The sequence below is a fragment of the Scleropages formosus genome, chromosome 18, assembly GCF_900964775.1.
Source record: "Scleropages formosus chromosome 18, fSclFor1.1, whole genome shotgun sequence".
Lineage (NCBI taxonomy): Eukaryota > Metazoa > Chordata > Actinopteri > Osteoglossiformes > Osteoglossidae > Scleropages > Scleropages formosus.
Window position 1 is genome coordinate 9,180,120 of NC_041823.1, and position 21,031 is coordinate 9,201,150.

At 39.5% G+C, this 21,031-nt stretch overlaps 1 protein-coding gene across 2 annotated transcripts; it reads left to right on the forward strand.

The window, feature by feature from the left end:
• Window positions 1–7,380: 7,380 nt before the first annotated feature.
• On the forward strand, window positions 7,381–19,910 carry ice1 (KIAA0947-like (H. sapiens)). 2 transcript variants are annotated; one of them, XM_018763112.2, is made up of 23 exons: window positions 7,381–7,568; window positions 7,945–8,019; window positions 8,370–8,428; window positions 9,370–9,404; window positions 9,520–9,538; window positions 9,676–9,787; window positions 9,990–10,066; window positions 10,843–10,880; window positions 11,011–11,093; window positions 11,259–11,335; window positions 11,911–11,948; window positions 12,086–12,168; window positions 12,445–12,481; window positions 12,559–12,615; window positions 12,769–12,843; window positions 12,967–13,409; window positions 14,268–17,435; window positions 17,546–17,714; window positions 17,883–18,043; window positions 18,314–18,504; window positions 18,608–18,708; window positions 18,828–18,926; window positions 19,488–19,910. In XM_018763112.2, exons 1-23 carry the CDS (start codon window positions 7,536–7,538, stop codon window positions 19,667–19,669), a joined length of 5,412 nt encoding a protein of 1,803 aa, XP_018618628.1. In that variant the 5' UTR covers window positions 7,381–7,535; the 3' UTR covers window positions 19,670–19,910. The 2 variants fall into 2 exon arrangements, with proteins under 2 accessions (XP_018618628.1, XP_018618629.1); XM_018763113.2 differs by lacking the exon at window positions 7,381–7,568 and having other exon boundaries at window positions 7,796–8,019.
• Window positions 19,911–21,031: the final 1,121 nt, after the last annotated feature.

Below are 21,031 nucleotides of genomic sequence, written 5' to 3' on the forward strand. Positions count from 1 at the left end.
AAGTTTAAATGATCTCCAGGCTCTATTTTTTCCAGATGTTGTTTGACTACTGGACAGAGTTCAGTATAAATATAGGCTTGGTTTGCATTTACTGTAATTTAGAATCCAAAAACGTTTTTGTGGTGCTATTGGAAGACAACAAGTGTATTTGATTTGGTAATGTGTATGATAAATATAAATCTGTGAAGCAAAGGAATTTACCCGATGTATTGCATCCAAATTGTTGTCATGTGTTTACTGCTATTAATTTAAATAGCTGTTTTACATTGTTTTACTCCCAGGGTATTCATATTAAAATCTGACTTATGCAGTCAATATTAAAGTTTATATAATTTAGTCGTATACCTGAAAAAGGTTTAATGGATACTTGGTTTAATGGATAACAATGTCTACTTTTAACATAAAGTGGCTATATTTTTTTTCTTATTTACTTTACATGTTGTCTGGACAATATTTCTTTTAATGATTCCCAAATTAATTTTGGTTTGGAGACTGCTGAACATAGAATTTAACATGTACTCAGATTCAGAAACTATGAATAAATGCTGACCTGCACATTGTCTTGATAAAATTATTATGATTACCCTTTTTTTGTCATGTGCTTTCATTCTAATGAGTCCCAGATTTATAGTGGTATTAAACAGAGACTAAATACTCACTGTGACAATAATTAATCAGTGTTGTAAATCATTTATCCATTGGTAATTACCTTTTTTCCAGAGCAGGTTTGTGGTGGTCCCAAGCCTACCCCGGAAGCAGAGGGCAAGTAAACCCTGAATGGGACTGGACATCAGTCCCTCACAGAGTCATCACACACACTATGGGCCATTTAGAGTCACCAGTTCTCTCCATTCAAACATGGAAAGAATGTGTAAAATACACATAGACAGAGCTGGATTCGAATCCACGCCCAAATCTGTCAGGCCACCGCTCTACCAACTGTGTCACAGTGAATCATTTAAATAATAACAATAAAAATATGGCAATTTTATATGCCATCAATCAAGATCCAGTCTAGGTGACAACACTGACTTCGAATTTAAGTTGCAGAATTCATTTCTACTTTTTAAAATAAAGTTACTGCTGCCATTTATAGGCTCACAGATGCTTGTTCACAAGATTCCACAGCCACAGCGGGTTGTTAAACATTACAAATGCCGTTTCTGTGGTTTCTGTCCCCTTATGACCTACTCGCCATTTCCCAGGCTGCATCTCAAACAAAATAAAATAGAAGAGCCAAGGCGCTGGTTTTGTTACCACTGTGTGGTGATTGCTGACTGGTGCGGGCGCTTTATTCCCATGCCGCTGTCCTTCCGTAACCAGAACGAGACAGATCTGAAGTCATGAGAAGGTGCAAATGTCAGCAGTTTAAGACAGGAGGCAGGACACAGGGCCTGTTTTCAGGACCACCAGACCGTCACACCCCCTCGTCTGCTCTGCCATCAGTTAGTTTTTTTTTTTTTTTGGATAAATCAAAGTCACTGTAGAAAAGACCCTTCTTTTGTACTGCCTGTTACACTGTGTGACATTGCCAAGCAAGTGTGGAGAAGTCCTTAGTCTGCACACAGATTCAGCATCTACAGTCTGTTTTGTTTTACAGCCTTTGAAAACTTTTACATTTACCTTTACAATTACATTTATTCATTGAAGACACTTTGCTCCAAAGCGACGTAACACTCGGCAAAAACAAAAGTGTGTTTCACCAACAAATGGAGAGACATAGATGAAGACATGACACCCTCAAAGTAGCGTCAGGTTGTCCGATGTCACCATTTAAATCAGCATACACTCATTCTATGTATGCTGATTTAAATGGTGACATCGGACAAACTGACTCGAGTGTAGGACAAAACCCCAGGACAAAACCCCATCTTTTGAAACACTATCCTCTCAGCTGAAGTGTAAAATACATGAGTAACTGCATATAGAATTGATGGAGAGTACAAAATATTGAAAAGAAACTAGATTCATTAATATCACATAGTAGTACTATATAGAACTGATAATAGAAAGGTATTTGTGAGAAGTTATATAATGTCAATTTGTGGAGTCGGTAGGAGATGTGGAGAGAAGTGAGTCTGAAAGATGTGTTTTGAGACCCTTCTTGAAGGTACCCAGCGGAGAACGACATAGAGCGGAGATACTTTGTAGGTCAAACACAACTCGGGCAGCGACATTCTGTATCATGATTAGATTAGGTGGCATTTTAGCATTTTAAGTTAATTTCAATTCTCTGACCACAATAAGTCTGCATGATAGGACGTTTAATTTTCTGTGTTTGTGCCCGAGACATAAGATAAAGATATATTAGACTGTGGTGAGGTAACATTCCACATACCAAGAGCCAGTTTCTGTCGCGAGGAGCCGCGTTGCCATGCACCACCCCGCCCCCTCCCGCTGTCTAGTACACATTGCAACCGACCCCCATGATGGACCTTGCAGGTGGTGGGCCCACATGGCCCCCCCCACGATGCCTTTTCGGGCTGAGCCTGGCCGGGTTACATGGGCTGCCCGGCCACCAGGCGCTCACCTAGGAACGCTACCCACAGGCCTGGCTCCAGAGGTAGGTCCCGGTGACCCTGTTCCGGGCAGGGTAAACGGTCTTCTGTTTCCATTTTTCATAGTGGTTTTTCAGATTGTGTTAGTCTGGATCTTCACTCCAGACCTGTTTGCCTTGGGAGATCCTACCAGGAGCATACTGCTCCCAACGACATAGATCTGGAGATCCCTAGATCACGCAAGCCCTTCCGTCACGCCAAGGCCCCGATCCAGTAAGGGAATTTGCCCCAGGTGGAGGAGTTCAAGTATCTTGGGGTCTTGTTCACGAGTGAGGGGAAAAGGGAGCGTGAGATTGGCCACAGACTGGGAGCAGCAGCAACAGTAATGCAGTCGCTGTACCGGTCTGTAGTGGTGAAGGGGAAGCTGAGCCATAAGGCGAAGCTCTCCATTTACCAGTTGATCTACGTCCCTACCCTTACCTATGGTCATGAACTTTGGGTAATGACAGAAAGAATAAGATCGAGGATACAAGTGGCTGAAATGAGTTTTCTCCACAGGGTGTTGGGACTCACTCTCCATGATAGTGTGAGGAGTTTGGACATCCAGGAGGAACTCAGAGTAGAGTCGCTACTCCTCCACATTGAGAGAAGCCAGTTGAGGTGGTTTGGGCATCTGATAAAGATGCCCCCTGGGCGCCTCCCTTTGGAGGTATACCAGGCACGACCAACTGGGACGAGGCCTCGAGGTCGGCCCAGGACCCGCTGGAGGGATTATATCTCACAGTTGGCCTGGGAACGGCTGGGGATCCCCCAGGCTGAGCTGGAGGAATTTGCGGGGGACAGGGGCAGCTGGGCCTCTCTGCTCTCCCTGCTGCCACCGCGACCCTATTAGGACAAGCAGGATGGGAGATGGATGGATGGATGGATGGATGGATGGATGGATGGATGGATGGATGGATGGATGGATGGACAGACAAACTGTGGTACCAGTTGCTGTTCTGGTGGGGTTTATAATTACTGACTGCATATTTCACAATAAATGAAAGCTCTTTTAAATTTAATACAGCCAGAACTTGAACTTATGATTAATCATCACTGCACAGATAAAACAGGCAATGCTTTAATTCAGGCTCAACACCTTCAGAAAATGTTCTTATTTACAACTCCCTCATCACAAAAATACCAGTAAGTATGGATGATTTGGTTTTTGGGAAAATCACAAAAAAACATGGATCCAGTACACTCCAGACAAGAGTTTGGTGTGCTAAATGATAAAGCAGTGTGGCAGATTTCACCTTCTCATGCATTTTAATGAAAGTATACAATACTACTGACGATATGTTATCTAGCTTGTTGAATAAGCAGCACGCTGACAAAAATTAACAGTAATCCAGACCCTGAATTGCTGGAAATTATCATTTGGAATCTATTCCATCTGTCTGTTGTCAGTTAGTTGGCATAAATGAGACTCTTGTATATGAAAGCATAAAACTCATCTTCTGTGGCATTTGTTTATTAACTTGGTGCCGTTGAGATTTATATGTGCTTTGCTGATTTGGGGAGCTTGGGGAATTAACACCCAGTCTCCCCACGCTAACTGGACAATAATGTGAAGACAGATGCCTGCCAGCACTTTGTAAGGTTCATCAACATATTGTAGAGTGTGACTGAGTCCTTTCTTTCGATGGGAAATGGAACTGACACCTCCATTTCAAATCCTTTATCTGGGAAGGAATTAAAGTTAAAACATGAATTTATTTGACAGGGGAGAGTTTTGCATCTGGAGAAGACCAGTTCAATGGTTATCTCTGGCTTGTTGCTTCTAGACTTAAGAAACAGTGGAGGGTGCAGTACTTAGGGTTAGAAATAGATTAAGTGTAATATTGTAGGGTATGTATGTCACCTTAGACATAATGTATAAGAACTCGGGCTTCCCCATTCTCTTTTCACTACTAGGATTTTTTGGCAAGCCACCAAGGAGGAGATTAATGGGAGCGGTGGTCACACTCCATTCCCACTAAGTGAGTGTGTGCGGAGGCTTTTAAGGGCTCCCACAGGGTAGGACTCAGGCTTTTAGTTTTCGGAAACCTTTCCCAGAGTCAGCTGGTTTAAGGTCTCCGTACAGCTCTTCCGAAGACATCTCATTGTCATCTCATTCCGAATCGCACGTCTGTTGTCAGTGGTGTCTCTGGGAACTTTAAATTGCAGTTTTAGAATATGCTCTTATCCCAACAATTTACATAATGAGCTACTATCTTTTGCACACTTGGCAAAAAGTACTTCTCATCAGAATAATGGGAAAGTTTTGTGACTGTTGCTGGTGATTATAATGGATTGCCAGTAGTCAGGAATAGTCAGGAATTGGCACTGTCTGCTTTTGAACTATTTATAAATTGCAGATTGTGTAAACAGCCCCATATGAAAAATCATCACTAAAACCAAGGAAATTCCTTAGAAAACAAATCTGGTTCAGAGGGATCTGCAGAATAAAAATGTACAACACAGTTGTAATCATTGAAATGTTTTACTGATCACATTTTTTATCTTAAACTTAGGCTGAAAAGTTTTAAAGAGACAACATATTTTTTCTTTACGGCTTCAGAGAGTCTCAAATTAAAGAGGTTCCATCCATCCATCCAGTATCAACAAGCACTTGCCCACTACTGAGTGAAAGTGGTCTGGGGTTCATCCCAAAAGCACAGAATGTGAAATCATGGATGGGAAACCAGTCCATCGCAGGGCAAATCCACACATTCAGTCACTCACACACACACACACACACACACGCACACACACACACACACACGCACACACACACACACTACATGCAATTTAGATTCACCTTTTATCCAAAACATGTCTTTCGATTGTGGGAGGAAACAGGAGCGCTTAGAGGACACCCTCATGAACAAAAGGAAGACCATGGAAACACCATACAAAACGAACTGGATTCGAATCCATATTCAGACTCAAAGTCCAGGAGCTCTGAGGCACTTCCCCAACCGTCTATGCCACCCACAAATAATTTTAAAAATCATGTATTATTTTGTATTTTTTAATACTTTTGTAATTGTCAAAAAAGCTATATAAAATATATACATTTTCATTTCAGTTTTGAAAAATGCCACATAATTTTACAGCTGCTTCTCAGTGACATAAGAGCCACCCTGTGCCTACTGGCTCCCCTTCAACATACATTTCTTCAAGATCTTTATCAAGGCTGATTTACTGAGACCTTCACATTCTGGAAACTATAGTAGGAAAATATTGTCCTTGCAGTGGGTGGTGGAAGGAGTCACAGATATCTCACAAATGACAAACTTCCACTTTTCCAGTGAAAGAGTCCATATAATCAACTGTTATCATGCAGAAATCAACATGTCAAGGGAAAATGAGCCATTACAAAATTAAAACTGATGTATCACATTTGAAGACTTATGCACTGCATTGCATTTTTTTCTTCCCCATCTGCACTACTACAACACGGCTTCTGACATTTAAAATAAACAGAAATGTGCAGATAGAGTGTTATTTTTCTTCTAATAAAACGACTGAGAAATCTATGGATTTTTTTAGAACACAATCAGTTACTTGACATCTGTCCACTGGAGGTTATGCGGTTTCTACTAAAAGTACTTGTCATGGTGTCTTATAGCTTGTTCAATGGCGCCCCTCACCGCCTGGTTGCGTTATAAAATTACAGCTCATTGTTTTCCAACATAAAATTATTCGTACAGTTATAAGAAAAGCATAATTAGAAGAACATTCTATCACATATTTGAAAAATAAAAAAACCAATACTAAGAACATCATTGAGTGTTAGGGTTTATTTAAACTTAATTTACTACCACCTAATGCTGTGTCCTACGCCGTTCACAAATGAACCAACAAAAAGGAAGATTGTAATGTTTTATAGGATTACTTTACTATTAAATTACTTAATTTATATTTTTATTTCCAGTTATAACAGTATTAAATAAACAGAAAAAAACAGGGGCTTTTGTCATTTTTTAATTAAGAAGGTTTATTTTCGTCCTACTTTGTGTTTCAAAAGAGGGAGTTTTGGCTTGGTGGGGGTTTTGTCTGGACCCCAGGTGGACCAGACCCTATCCCGGATGCATTTGGTGCAAGGCGAAGGTCATGGTGGGGGGGTGTACAGCCTGGACTGGATGCCAGTCCATCGCAGTTAAGATCTGTAGTTTCAGGTAATTTTACTTTACATTTCTAGATGGATAACAAATATGAATGCAAAATAGAATAATAAATAGCACAGTGGGCAAATAAATAAAAAGCAGTAGGCCTACTGACTCAACTCAAGACCACCTCGACTGCCTGAGGGCTCATTATATAGCTTTTATTCATACTGTCATGGTTTATACGGCAAACATTCCACATATATTTATGTACTTGTTTCATAAGGTGCTACAAATAGCATATTGCTGTCAGTATTAAGAAGGCTCAGCAAGGGGTTACAGCGGGCCTGCAGAAGGATTGCAGTGAACTAACGGGATTGCGGGCTGGTGTTTGGAAGAAGCACTTTACTCAAACCACAAACCAAAGAATAAATGCTGCGAAAACTATATGTACTGTAATCACTCCGTATCATCTACCGAACACGCAAATTAAAATCAAGACGCAAACCCAATTTTCTTCAGTTTTAATTGACGCTTCATAGTAAAGTTCCATAATCTAGCCAGTTCTGGAATAAACCAACCATTTTGCATTCTTTCAAAAGGGGAAAAAAAACAATGTTGCTGAATAAATTACATAACAATGCATTAGTAGTTTTTAAACCCAATTTCCCAGGCGCCTGTCTAATTAACATAATTAACGAGGGACTGGGCACCTCATAGCCACGCCCACATCGAAAACCTCCGCGTTCGGGACAGTTATTTCATTATTTCTTTCGCTATTGATGAGTAAAACGTTAAGTTTGTATAGTGACGAATCTGTTGTTAGTTTTGCGATAGCTAAACGTAAGTAAGTTATCTGACAAAGTACAATTAATGCATAAATAAACGCCCACGATGTAACAGAATGCAGACCCGTAGCAAAAAGAAGGTGGAATATGTAAGTAAGGCCAAGTTCAATAGCTGACCCGTACCGCCTGACTAAAATTATGTATTAAAAGCAGATATTTTGTGATTGTTTTAATTTGGAGAGCTGCGACATTCTGGGGACGCAATATAATATGTTCATTTACTGTAAAATAATGAGTGCAATCTTGTGAGCAATAGGTTCGGTCTTAACAGGCATTCGTTTGAGACAGCCCGGGTCCTCCTCGGGGTCCTGAATCAACGTGTTGTACACACTCGAGTGCGAGTGACGATGTTGGATTTGGAGCCGCTTGTCGCGCTCGCTGTTTGCTGTTGTTGCCGTTGTCATTTACGACGCGTCTTTATGTGGTTTGTCTTCTGTCTGTGTTGTTACCATGATGCCCGGGGAGAATCACTCCAAGACCGTAGGACTCGCTTCGGACGCCACAGCGGGAGCCTGTCAGAATTGCACAGTTTTACGGGAGGTACGCGCATGACGGCATGTCTGCCTCAGTCAGTGCCTCGCTCGAGGCTGAGGCGCGCGCGGCTACGGCACGGGCACGGGCACGGGCACGGGCACGGGCACGGGCACCTTGCTTTTAATAATTAATTCCTTTGCCCTTTGCATTTTCGTCCCGGGTTGCTTTTCATACTTCGGATATGTAATCGTTACTGTGACATAAATTAACCCTCTAGAGGTCGTTGTTACTTAAATATCCCTCCCTCCTTAGGGTTGCAGAGTGGAAGGGAGGGGCGTGTTACCGGGATCAAAATGAGTGCGGAGTTATTCATATTGTTGTGTAAACGAACAGAGTTGTGTGCTTGTGTTTTGCAGAGTATAAACGAATATGTGGCAGCACTGCTGTCTTTGAAACAGAAGATAATAGACACTGAGTGAGTATAATAATAATTTTTTTGGTAATCGCACCCTGATCGGACTGATTTATTTTATACTAACCGTGGTTCTCTGTTTTGCGGGTTTCTTTTTCGTTAGACTTGACTGTGTTGCTAATTTTCCATATATAAATATACTTAATGCATGCATGCATACAACAGCTCGTCAATTTGCAAAGTTTGGATTCTGTTTGTAACTTATTTTGGTCATAACTCTGATGTCAGATTTGATTTGGTTGCGATCAAAAGTTGTTACACGTCACTGTTTATTTACAGGAAAAGTCCTGTAAAAAAAATTCAAGGTGTAGCTGTAGCGAATTTATTAAAATACTTTTGTTAGACTTAATATATTTAAAGTTAACATGCATTAAAACTTGAAAACATTGTAGTTGCCCTCCCAAAACTCCAGTTCCAGTTGTTGACCATTTTACCTCATTATCCTCATGTGTGGTTTTTTTTTTTTTTTTTTTTTTTCTTCTGCGAGATCTACATCACTCTGGAGAAAAGCATCTGCTAAATGAATAACTGTCAATGTAATATTGTTGATCATTGAGATCTGAGTGCACTGAGATACATTATATGAGTGCTGTAAACACTGGAATTGAATTGAATTAAGAAGATCCAACATTCCTATTCTGTGCAGGTGCACTTTACAGATAAATATAGGTCAGGTTTAGTCCACTTCAAATAGAATTAAAAATAAACTCAGATGTTTGTATCTTTTAAAAATTAAAAACCCAATCACTCATATAATGAGGAGTCAACATATATGTAAACTGCCGTCATATGTGCATCTACAGTACTTGGGGAGTGTAAACAGTAAAGGTGCAATGTCAAGTGCTTTATTCTTCAAATGAAATTAAATATCAGTAATGTGAGATTTTCAAAACTAAAGTGATGTTAAATTGTTTTTTTTTTTTTTTTTTTTCCCCCTCTTGTAGCCACCTGCTTACAGAATACCAGGAGAAGTGTGATGATATCCTTTCCAGTATGATTTGCACCCGAGTCCTGTATTTTTAGGGGGTTTATTTTGTAGTATTCCTTGTCTTTATTGTGAAATGTTTCTTTAGTTTTCCTTAACAGTTTATTACAGCTCCAGCGATCTCAAACGTAAGAGTGCTTCTTTGTTTTCTGTTAATCCTTGCACCATTTCTGCAAAAGAAAATCTTATCCTGAATTTAATGTGGCTATGCCAAATATGTCAGAGGTCCATATTTAGCTCATTAATAAGTGAATACTGTTCACAGGGAGACCAGCAAACTCCATCAACAGCTGGATGAACTGCTGGAGAAAATGGTACCATTGGAAAAGCAGAACAAAGACTATGAGTCATTACGATTTGAACTGGAAGAAAAAAAGGTTTGTAGCAGAAACCAGAGCAATCGGTAGTTAAAATGTATTATGAACCTGTTTCTAATACAGAAACAGCAACATATAGGGATGGGAGAATGAGTCTTATCCATTGTAACTAGTCTTTAGTTAAGGAACAGTTTAATTATGATGATAGTACTGCCTTTTTCCAGTGTTTTTGGAGTATAGTTTCATGAGGTGTTGTTTTTAGAGCACCTTGGAAAAGTATGAGAAGGCTGCTGTGGAAGTGGATTCGCTCAGAGAAGAGAACTCCAAGGCAAAAGCTCTGTGAGAATGCTATTATATAAAATTTCTGTCCCTGTGTGTTTTCAGTTCTGCTTTTCCGTTACGTGTATTCATTTAGCAGACATTTTTCTTCAAAGGCATTTATAGTGAACACTTTGTAATATTAGTATTTATGTAGTAGTCTCACAGCACCTGGGTGATGCAAGAGGACATGAGTTCAATCCCTGCTCAGTCTGTGTGGAGTTTGCATGTTCTCTCGTGTCTGCGTGGGTTTCCTCCCACAGTCCAAAGACATGTTGTTCAGGTTCCCCGTAGTGTGTGAGTGACAGAGTGTGTGTGTTCCACTGATGTATGGATGAGCGACCCAGTATAAATAGTGTATCTAGCAGTGTAAGTCACCGCGGTGAATAAGGTGTGTGGGTTGATTACACTATATAGTTAACTGGAAGTCGCTTTGGGGAAAAGCGTCTGCTAAATAAATAAATGTATTTAGATGATTCTATTTTACCAAAATAACTTGCAGTGCTAGATACACTATCTACAATCAATCATTAATCTGTTCATCAGAGCAGTGTAACATACCCTTTCACACACTCTCCGTGAGCAATTTGGAGTGAAAATTCACCTGAAACATGTGACTTTGGACCGTGGTAGGAAACCTGTGGAAACATGGGGCGAACATACAAACTGCACATAGCTTAAGTGGGGCTTGAACGTATGTCCTCTTGAACGTCCCAGGTGCTGTGAGATAACTGCTACTTACTGCACCATAGAGCTGTGTGTTGTTTTTCTAAATTTTTTGCCACTTCATTTTTTAGGAGTATGAAGCTTGAAAATCAGCTGCAACAGCTGGAAGGTCAGTCCATATGACTGAAACCTGCTGCCAAAATGAAAAATTAATACTGAGTTTATTTTTACTAACTACTTTGATTGTATAGGGTTTTTCAGCATGTTAATTGTGCATTTCACATCTATCCTCCATAAAGAAACTGTGCTGAAGCAGAGGAATGAAAATGGCCAACTGAAAAGGGAGAAAGAAGCCCTGGAAGAAGAGCTGGAGAAAGCTAAGGTCTGTAACAATTACAAATAAAAATGGCCTAGTATTACGAATCAGTGTTATGTTCATTGTTGGCTTAAATGGACAGGTTATAGTGCAGTGTGACTCTGTAGAAGCTGACATTGACAAAAAAAAGAATTTTTTTTTTTCTTTTTTTTCTCTTCTTTCTTTCTTCAGAGCTTTCAAAAGGTAAATCATCAGGCTGGATGTGAAATTGAGCGCTTCAAAGAAGAGAATGCCAGAATCCAGGCTCAGTAAGAAACTTTTTCATGTTTAACAGTCCTCAACCATAGTGTTTGGGATGTTCATTTCAGGAAATATTTGCTGCTGATTTTGAAGTTTGTTATTGTTAACAGTATTCATTATGCACAAGTGAATGTTGGTCTGGTTACATCGAAGATGGTGGTTGGGCAGTGTGTCATGGGGTACTTCAAGTATGTCAGGTGGAGTTTTAAAGATTGGTTATTAGGTCACCTAAGTTTGTAATGAGTGTTTTGTGCAGTCATTATTGTATATAAGAAATATTTACACATTTCTAAAGCTGAGATTGTCATGTTCCAACATCATGAGTTGTCCTCTCAAAACAGCTTATATCTGTGTCTTATATTTTATTCATTTTGCCACTGCTTTGATCTGAAGTTATGTACAATTCATGGTAAAATAAACTTTTTAGGAAATATTGTGAATTCTTGGAAGTTTTTGCATTTGTATGAACCTACCCCTGTAACTCATTTTTGATAAAGGCATAAGTAGAGGAAAAAATAAGAATTTTCATTATATTTTTAAAATCTTTTCTAAGATACATTTGTAATCTTTGCTCTTCTTTTAGGAAGAAAAGTCTTGAAAATCAGTTTGAACTGCTGAAAGGTTAGTAAGCCTCAGTGAACTTACCAGAATCAAGTAGTATAAATGTTTGATTTTTGTGCCTGTCATTTCAGAAATTACTCTTATAGCATGGTGTTTCCGTCTTAATGATTTCCCCCCCGCCTCTTTTGCCTTCTAAGAATCAAGTATCAGACACATCCTTGAAATTCAACAGCTCAAACTGGACAAGCAAGCACTCGAGGGAAAACTGCACAAGACGCAGGTCTGAAGTTCTTAAAACGGGGCAATTTGTGAAACATTTTTGCTAAAGTAACTTTGGTTGCCAAGCAGATGCCGGTGGGCTAACATGTAGTTTATCTCACATACTTTTACACATTGTTACTGAAGCAGTCTGGTGAGATGTTGTGTTTTGTTTTTTTTTTTTTTTTTTGGTTAGATTTAATCTTTTATCATTAAGTACTTTATTTTTCCTTTCCGCACTATGCACAACTCAAATACAAAAGGGATGACTGTGTAACATTCCATTTTGTTCTTACAGAGAACTTTAGAAAAACTGCTGAAAGAAACTCAAAAGGGTAAGTATTATGTCTGTGTACAGAATCTGAAACATTTTTTAAGAACCAGAAAGTACAGTTTTGTTTCTCTTTTTCAGAAACAAGGAATTCTGCAACTCAGACAAATGCTCCCAAAGAACCAAAAATAGATAAAGGTGGGCAAGATAATGAGCATTTGTTTGCGCTTTATTTTTCATGTGTTTTTTTTTTTTTTTGCCTATTGCATATATAGTTTCTTGGAACTAATTCAAGTTTTGCAATGAATATCTTTGGTCTAGTCATGTTTAATGTTTTCTGTTATCTTGCAGCTAAAGTCAGGTTGCTTTTAGAAGAACTTTGGAAATGTGTTGAACCACAGACTGCAAATGGATCACTCTTTTCTGGTGAATGTCTTATTCATTAATATAACTTTTCTTTAACTTTTTTTTTTTTTTTTTTTGGAGATTTCAGCTGAAAAAACAGTTGTAACTGGTTGATAAAATGGTAATTTCAAATGTCTTTTGTAGATGATTCTGGCCACAGCAATTTTGGATTACCCGTAGTACCCAATAGTCCTTTGAAACGGCAGAATTCTCAGGCTCTTCCTAACAGAACTTCATCTGCAAGCTTTTACTGCGAATCCCTAAAAGCCCCCAGAACCCCTTTGGTCTGTCCGGGGCCCCAAGAAACGGCAGTAGTGCCCAAAGCTGCAGAGGAATCCAAAAGACTGCTTAGAAAACGGAAAAGAAGCAGAAACTCAGACGAACACTTAAACGCCAGTGGTCTGAAGGAAGACATCATGGAGCTGGACACACATGAGAAGCAGGACATACACCATGCTAAACCAACATCTTGTGGTATTCAAGAACATTCGGAAACCAGTGACGCTAGCATGGAGGAGATCTTTGCTTTCTTCAGGCCTTTGCCTCCTCTATTGGCTCCGCTGTCTTCTGCCTGTCCTCCTACTAAGGTAAGTCCTGTAATACAGACAGAGACATTATTCTATTGTGAAGTAGTTTTCCCCCTCGTTGTGCCACGTCTAGGAATAGCCAAAATTTCTCAGTGTTCATTATGAAGCTTGGGATACTTTGTTTTTACTTTGATTTATGAATGCTACAGTACCATTAAAAAAATGTTTACTCCTGGGCAATAAATTTATTGGACAAACTGGACAAGAGAGTGAAAGCAAAGCATCCCCCATGTGTCTTCTGCAATAGTAAGACAAGAGCTGGGATGACATGGTAGCTCATTTCCTGATCAGCCTTGTTAGCTGAATGTTTTCAGAAGTTCCCAGCACATGGACTGAAAATTTCCAGTTACTGTGTATTTTTAACTGCCTGAGTATTAAGAAGTTTCCAGTAGCTTTTGTTGTAATGGCACTTGTGTTAATCAAGGTGTTGCACAGCAAGAATTTAAAAGTTGACTTTTTTTGCACACCGATTCTAAAGTTAAAATAACTTAGTTCTTTGGATACAGAAGGGCATTCAGTAAGGAGTTTGACCTGTGATAATCATACTGCAATTTTACTTGTTTGGTACTTGTGTCAAAAATCCATCTAGTTTGCTGACTTGATCAGTATGAAGGTTTTATGGCTAAACTTACTGGTAAACCATAACACACTTAATGCATGAGTGAAGTACTAATTTCTATATTTCAGAACATAATGGGTAAAATGTAAAATAGAACTTCTGGCTGTAACATTTTAACAGGTTGGAGAATGCTTTAATTCTGATTGAAGCATATTTATATGCCCATTTTGTGAAACCATTTTTAAAATATAAAACTGCAACAACACATTTTCATGGAGTTTTCTTGTACTGACATCTAGGAAGCTGTGTTTGGTGTTATATCCGATTCAAGCGATGAGGATGATGAGGTGAAACCTGAATGCATCAATGGAAAGAAAATGGCAGCGTCTCTCAAGAAGCCCAATGGTGAACTGTGTCTTCCTCATCAGGAAGACTTGCCTTCCACTAAACCAGAATTCAGATGCTCTGTTGAACTCAATGGACAGTCCATTCAGCAGACTGCTGATGGAGTGGCTGAAAGTAAATTGACTGTTTCTTTTGATGTACCCCTTCAAATGTCACATTGTACTCCTCTGGAATCAGTGTGTGAAAGGCATACTGTACCTCTCACAGTGAAACTTAAGGATGATCCATTGAAATCAGCCATTGAAAGACCAGTTGTGACTGCCATGCCAGATGGCTCATATAGTAGTACTACTGTCAGCGAGTCTCTTTCCTGTGAGGTGGAGTTGGACCTACCTGAGCCTGTAAAATTTGAAACCCCACTCCCAAATAGGGAAGATGTAGCAGAGAAAACCCTTCAACATGACAAAATGGATGCAGAAGATTCTCCCATAGAGGATGCCTTGGATATTACTCCAAATGTACACCAAGACATCCAAAGCACATCTGCAAATGTATCCGAAATGGAACTTCAGAAAGCTAGTGATACCAAAGGTATACTACGTGAGAATAGAAATAACTTAGAGGTTTGTGAAGATGTGGAGATTGAAGTGCAGAGTCCTGCTGATAGGAGTAATGTAACCATTAACTCTCTTTCAAATGGGTTCATACATTCGGAATGTAATGAAACTGAAGTACAAAAACCCAGTGATATTTTAAATAACTTGATGAAAGAGAATTCGATTGGAGCATTGAATAATCCATCTGAGAAATGTGAAACTAAAGCAACTGGATTAAATGGCTGTGCAATATTTTCTAGTGAACATTTAGAAGAAAAGGCTGGTACTGTTAAAGACCTTCAGCATAACAGTAGTATGCAAAACTCGGCAAAAGGCAACGGAATGTCAAATACAGTAGTACATTTCTCCAATGAAATAGGTGGAGTCGAGGAATTATCTGATACAGTTGATGATGATTTGATTCTAAATATCCAAGCACCCATAATTACAATTCCTAAAGGTGAATTAAGTGATTCAGTAACAAGTCATGACAAGTCTGTGCCAGAAAATTACAGAGATGAAAATAATGTTGCATTGAAAGAATCAAATAAACCAAATGAACAACAAACAAATATCAGTTCAGCTGGTGAAACAGAGAGTTCAAGAGAAATATTCCCATCAATGGGAGAAGAAACTGAATGTATGCTTAATGATGTCAAAGATGCCACTGCATCTGTGGACCCTGTAATGGAAGACAACATTAGCAGTTGCTTAGATAACTTGGCAACACATAAGGAATCCTCAGATGAGCAGGAGTCCTTTGAGCTGCAACGGAAAGTTAGAAGAAACTGTCAGCGTACCAGCAGTCAGGCCTCTAGTGGCAACATTGATGCTTTGAGTACTTTGCAAGATGCAGCACAAAAATGTGTTGCTCCAGAGGTTGTTCAGGATCTGGCCAGTATGCATTCTTTGAATGAGGACTCTGATCATTCATCATCAAGTGAAAGAACACAAGCAAATCTTGGTGTTCAGTTATCCCCAACCAGCAAGCGGTCAGAAACTGAGGAAGGCAAAAAGGTTTTGAGAGATTCTTTGGAAACTATGGTACAAGAATCTGTTCCAGGATCGTTGAGTTTTGAAAATGTGACAAATGGCTCTGAATCATCATCAGAAGAGCTCTCACTGGATCATCAAAACATTCTTGAACAGAAGAAAGCAGCTTTAAGAAGCCCTCTGACATCTCCAAATCTAGAAAGCTTCTCGGTGCCCATATCAATAATTATGATTGATTCAAATGAGAAAACGGATAAAAGCCAGTCAGAAAATGAAATGTCAAGTGACGACTGTGCCAAAGTAAACAAGCAAGTGGTCGGTGAAAATGGCACAGTGCTTCCAGTAGACTCTGCCCCTGCTGAGACCTGTAGAGATTCAACTCAGGAACATAGTCGTCAACCTTCTGATAATGTTTCAGAGAGACTTGAAGTGATTCGAAGTGAAGAGCTCAGTCCAAAAAGTCCTTTGTCAGATGGTGCAGATATTTCACCCTCTACAAAGTCACCAGGAGTAATAAAAAAGGTTCGATCAGAAATGGGCCCACCGCTTCCCCCTCTGCTTTTGCCTCTTACCGTGACTCCTAAGAAGCCTCAGGTTCTTGGCTCTCCTTCAAGGATTATTCCTGGCAAGCTGTCTTTTCTTTCACCATCAAGTGAAACAGCCTCAGCAGAAGAGAAGTCTCCACTTACTGATAGGTCAGATGGGAAATCTCAATCTTCACGATCTCTGTCCCCATCTGAATTAAAACATGAGAGAATAATTTCATCTCCTTTACAGTTTTGCTCAGCTACTCCTAAGCATGCGGTTCCAGTACCTGGTAGGTTTCCAGCATCTGCATTGAGTTCATCTCCAAATGGAACTCAGGAGAACTCTGTAAGAATCCTTGACACAATGTATCCTGAGCTTTCTGCCCGTGCTCGAACTCTCAACATTTTACGTGGAAATGTTAACCTGAGTAGATCTGCACCTGAAAATTCAGTGACCGCACAAGTTCCTGTCAGTCAGATTACTGGATTCAAATCCATCAATTCGTCTTCTACAGCTTTTACCAAAACTGGAAAGTCATTGGAGTCTGAAAACGGTATCACTAAGGATTCAGTGGAGCACCCCAAAATATCAGAAATTGGTTCTTCAGTAACTACTCAAGAAGTGGGTAAAAAAACGGGGGTAAATGTTCTTTTGCCATCAAGTGCTAAAAGGCTTCGTCTTGATAGCTGCTCACCAGTCCCTTCAAACGCTGCCCTTCACATCAGACCTCTTTCAGCATCTGCTGAGATGGGTCCTATCCAGTCCCATTTCCCTCAGGACAGCCTACAAACCCAGAATACCCAGAGTGGCATAAAGCAGCAACTGAACAGTACGGTAACGAAAACATCAGAAATAATTTTGAACGCACTGACAAAAGTCCTAAGCTCCTGCTTTGACTTGCTGCCAGTTATTAAAAGTCATGTCAGCATTGGGAGGATCTCCAAGTTGCCAGTGTTGAGAGATGAGGAGAAGGATGTCATTGCTGAGTTCTGCACAGAAAACAAGGTTTGTGAAAATAGTCCATCTCAACTGACTTATTTTGTATAATTATAAAACTGCTCTGTTAGCCAAGGAAAATGTGGTTTGTTTATTATATCAACTTGTCTGCTTGTCAGTCTTTGGCGGATGATTTCCTTTGTGCCATCTTGACAAAGTTGAAGATGGAAAAGAACAGTTTGAGTGGGGAGCAGCTGCAGGCTCTCTGCAGAGTCTACACGGGTTTGTGCAGGCAGAGAGGAGACTGGGAGAGACCCCATCTCCTAGCCTACAGCATCTTGAAAGAAGGTAGTTGTACAGGAAGCATTAAATTAAATTGTATCTAAAGTCCCTTGATGTAAAAAATACTTGTTACTTTTGGTGGTTCTTCTACATTTTGTGTTTTTGAAGTTGCCACCTTTTCAAGTTTTCAAGCAATTTCAATGTTTTTCCATCTCCTTGCCCTTCCTAAAACAGATTTCCCCAATTCAGCCAAACTTATTTTGTTCATGGTGACCACCTGGTACAACATACTCCCTCAGCGTGGGGTGGTCTTTAATGCCATGCATTCTGTGATCAGGCAGAAGGCAGATGGAGAAGTGTTGCAGTACCTTACAGCTTACCTTGGTTGGGAGACGGTATGTACTCAACTGGCTTTTTTTTTTTTTTTTTTTTTTTTAAAGATGGCAGCAGCACAGCACTAACCCTGACAGACTTTTTATTTAATTTAATTTTAAATTCCTCCCATAAGCTTTTCTTGACTTTATCTGTCTTGTACATTTGTATAACTATTGAGCTGATGACAAGACTGCCCTTTGAACCAGTTCACACTGTTGCTGCTGTCCTAACGGTAAGGTATTAAGGAAGTAATTTGTAACTAGATGCTGAACACACCCTTTTCTCCACAGAACTCTCCTTGTAAGATTCAGAAGATGATTGCAAAGACACTGGTTGCACTAAAAATGGGAACAAACATGAAATTCCAGCATCACGATCGTCATGGAGATGATTTGAGCCCTAATGCATGGGAATACATATTTGCAATTGATCTCCTGTGCACTGAAAAGAGGTGGGCCTGGACATACGACAACATAATATCGTAAGTGTCAGATTTTCTCAGATTTATGTCATGGTGTTTCTGATATGAAATGTGAATTGATTTTTTTTTTTTTTTTTTTTTTTTAACTATGTTTTTCTTACAGCAAAGAACTTTGGCCTATTATGAACAAGTGGGTGTCAGAAGCAAAACACAAACATGGATCTGTACACGATATTACCGTAGCAACTGTTCTGAGATTAATTGGTAAATTTTTACCGTTTTTTTTTTCCTTATGAGTTTTGGACTTCTCACATTTATAGTGGTCCAGTGAGCTTTGGTTATGTTTTGCAAACCCTAAAATGAAAAGTCTGTTGTCTTTTTAGGGCGGCTTGGGCAGTTGGGCCTTAAAGAGAAATCGGCAGCTTCAGTGAAAAATGTGGCTAAAATCATCAACATGTTTGGGAGGAAAGGAAATGCAGAAGGTACCCCTGCCCTTAAATATATTTTCGTGCTTGTTTAGTAGTTCTATGGCCATACACAGTGAGAAGTGAGTCGTTGCCGTTACGCAGTTTTGCATTATTTTGACTTTGTCCAAAGTGTCTTACAATGTCAGGTTTGCATACTTAGCAAGACTGATTTACCTGTTTTTACAGCTGCTCAATTTTTCCTGGTGTAATTCGGAGGAATTTGAATCTGGATCCCTCAGTTGCATGGTGATTGCTCTCATACCTATGCAACCTGTTTATTTTTCTCACCTGCTGTTCAGATGTCAGCATTCACATTAGCACGGCATGCTTCTTGTGTCTGACAAATGCAGTTAACATTGTTCACCCTGAAAGAATTATCTCAGAGGTAATTATGACATGAGTATGATCGTCGTAGGAAGCCATCAGAGTTGGTACCGATTCACTGGCTGCAAAAGCACAGCAAGCTGGGAGAGCAGGCGGTGATGGCAGCGGACCCTGCTGGGGTAATTAATTACTGGTGTTGAAGAGCTATTAAAAACCAAGTCATTCCTCGTTGTGGGCTGTGCTCCTTCACAGGGGTGCCATGGGCTGTGCAGTTGGCCGCAGTGTACACCATCTACGACCTGTCACCCAGCGATCCCAAAGATGCATTGGAGGCGTTGGCGGCATGGCGAGCAGACGCAACACAACCTGTGCCCCCCGCTGTCACCAGCTGCATTACACAGATTGGATCGGTCTGTCGCCTGGTGAAGACATGAAGGGGATGTTGCAGCCAGACCGCAGCCCTCAGTAGATGTTTTCCATTGTTTGGTCATCACCGCATCTGTACTAGAGAAAAATTAATTTAGGAAACTTTGAATTTGGAGCTCAAATCAATAATGTAGTGTCTTATCACAGATTGCTGCTGTTAATTTCAGTGTTTTGCTAAGGTTTACCACTCGCTTTTGCAGACTTTTTTTTTGTATGCTCCAACTTGATTAAAAAGCCATAATGTACATATGTAATTGGTGTAAATGTTTTGTAAAGGTTGAATGTTACAGAGCTTTTGTATTCTTTTGTATTCTTTTACATATTAAAATTGAATCATTACCTCTTTTTGATCTAGGCTTTTTTTCCATGTTTGATTTTCTTTGTAATTTTGGTAGCCTTTTTTAAGCAGTAGAGAAAACTAAACAATTGTCAAATGTTACCATCGGATATCTGCAGACACTTCAATATCCCTTTGCAAATACTGGATGCAACCTGTATTATCATGCAAAAGTTTAGGAGTGAATTTAATAGCTGTGATGTTTTTCCTTCACAGGAAATTGAACCTCAGTATCACTCTGGTCCTTGTTTTATTGTTTATGCTCAGTTGTACAGGAGCAGTCTTTTGTGAATCACACTGAAGATGCTACTCTTTAACACACGCTGTTTGCATCAGCGGAAGCGGACCATGATATGACAGCATTGCTAAACAAAATGGCTTTCAAACAGTGACCCACAGTTTATTTCTGTGCATCATAAAATTGAAAGCCTTCAAAATAGAAGTGTGTCTTTTGTAGCTCATTTTAAATCTGTAATGTCCTGAAATGACATGCAGTAATTGTTTGGGTGTTATTTTAGAAAAATGCAAAGAATGCATTCTACTCTTTGGAGATTTTTTTAAGAATGTAAATATGTATCTCTAAAAACCTTTAGATACCCAAAGTTCTATTACTCAACACAATATTAAAATAACACAAATGGAAAAATGTAGAAGGAAGAAAATCTTTTTTTTTTTTTTTTCCTTCTTTTCCACAGCAGCGCTGCAATCTTCTGGGAGATAAATTATTGTGATAAAAAAATTTGATTTCCCATTAATATCCACAGAACAATCCTTCCTTGCAACTGCTTCCCACAAAGTGCCATGGTGCATCTTTTTCATTAGGGCAAGCAAATGTTGTTGATATTAGATAAGTATTAATCTAAACCCCTCATGGAAATGAGACACCTGTGGAATATTATTGAAATGTGTATGGGGAAAAAAAGATCCAGATGGGATTTTGCATGCTAACTTTGACAAGTGTTAAAGTTTTATAAAGATCATTTGCTCTTTGGCTGTAAGAAATTAAATTCATGAACTGATATAACTGGTAAGG

Coding starts and splice junctions, on each gene's coding strand:
- ice1 (XM_018763112.2), top strand. CDS start 7,536: ATGCAGACCCGTAGCAAAAAGAAGGTGGAATAT. Junction 8,020..8,369: donor ATTGCACAGTTTTACGGGAG/GTACGCGCATGA, acceptor TGTGTTTTGCAG/AGTATAAACGAATATGTGGC. Junction 12,616..12,768: donor AGAACCAAAAATAGATAAAG/GTGGGCAAGATA, acceptor GTTATCTTGCAG/CTAAAGTCAGGTTGCTTTTA.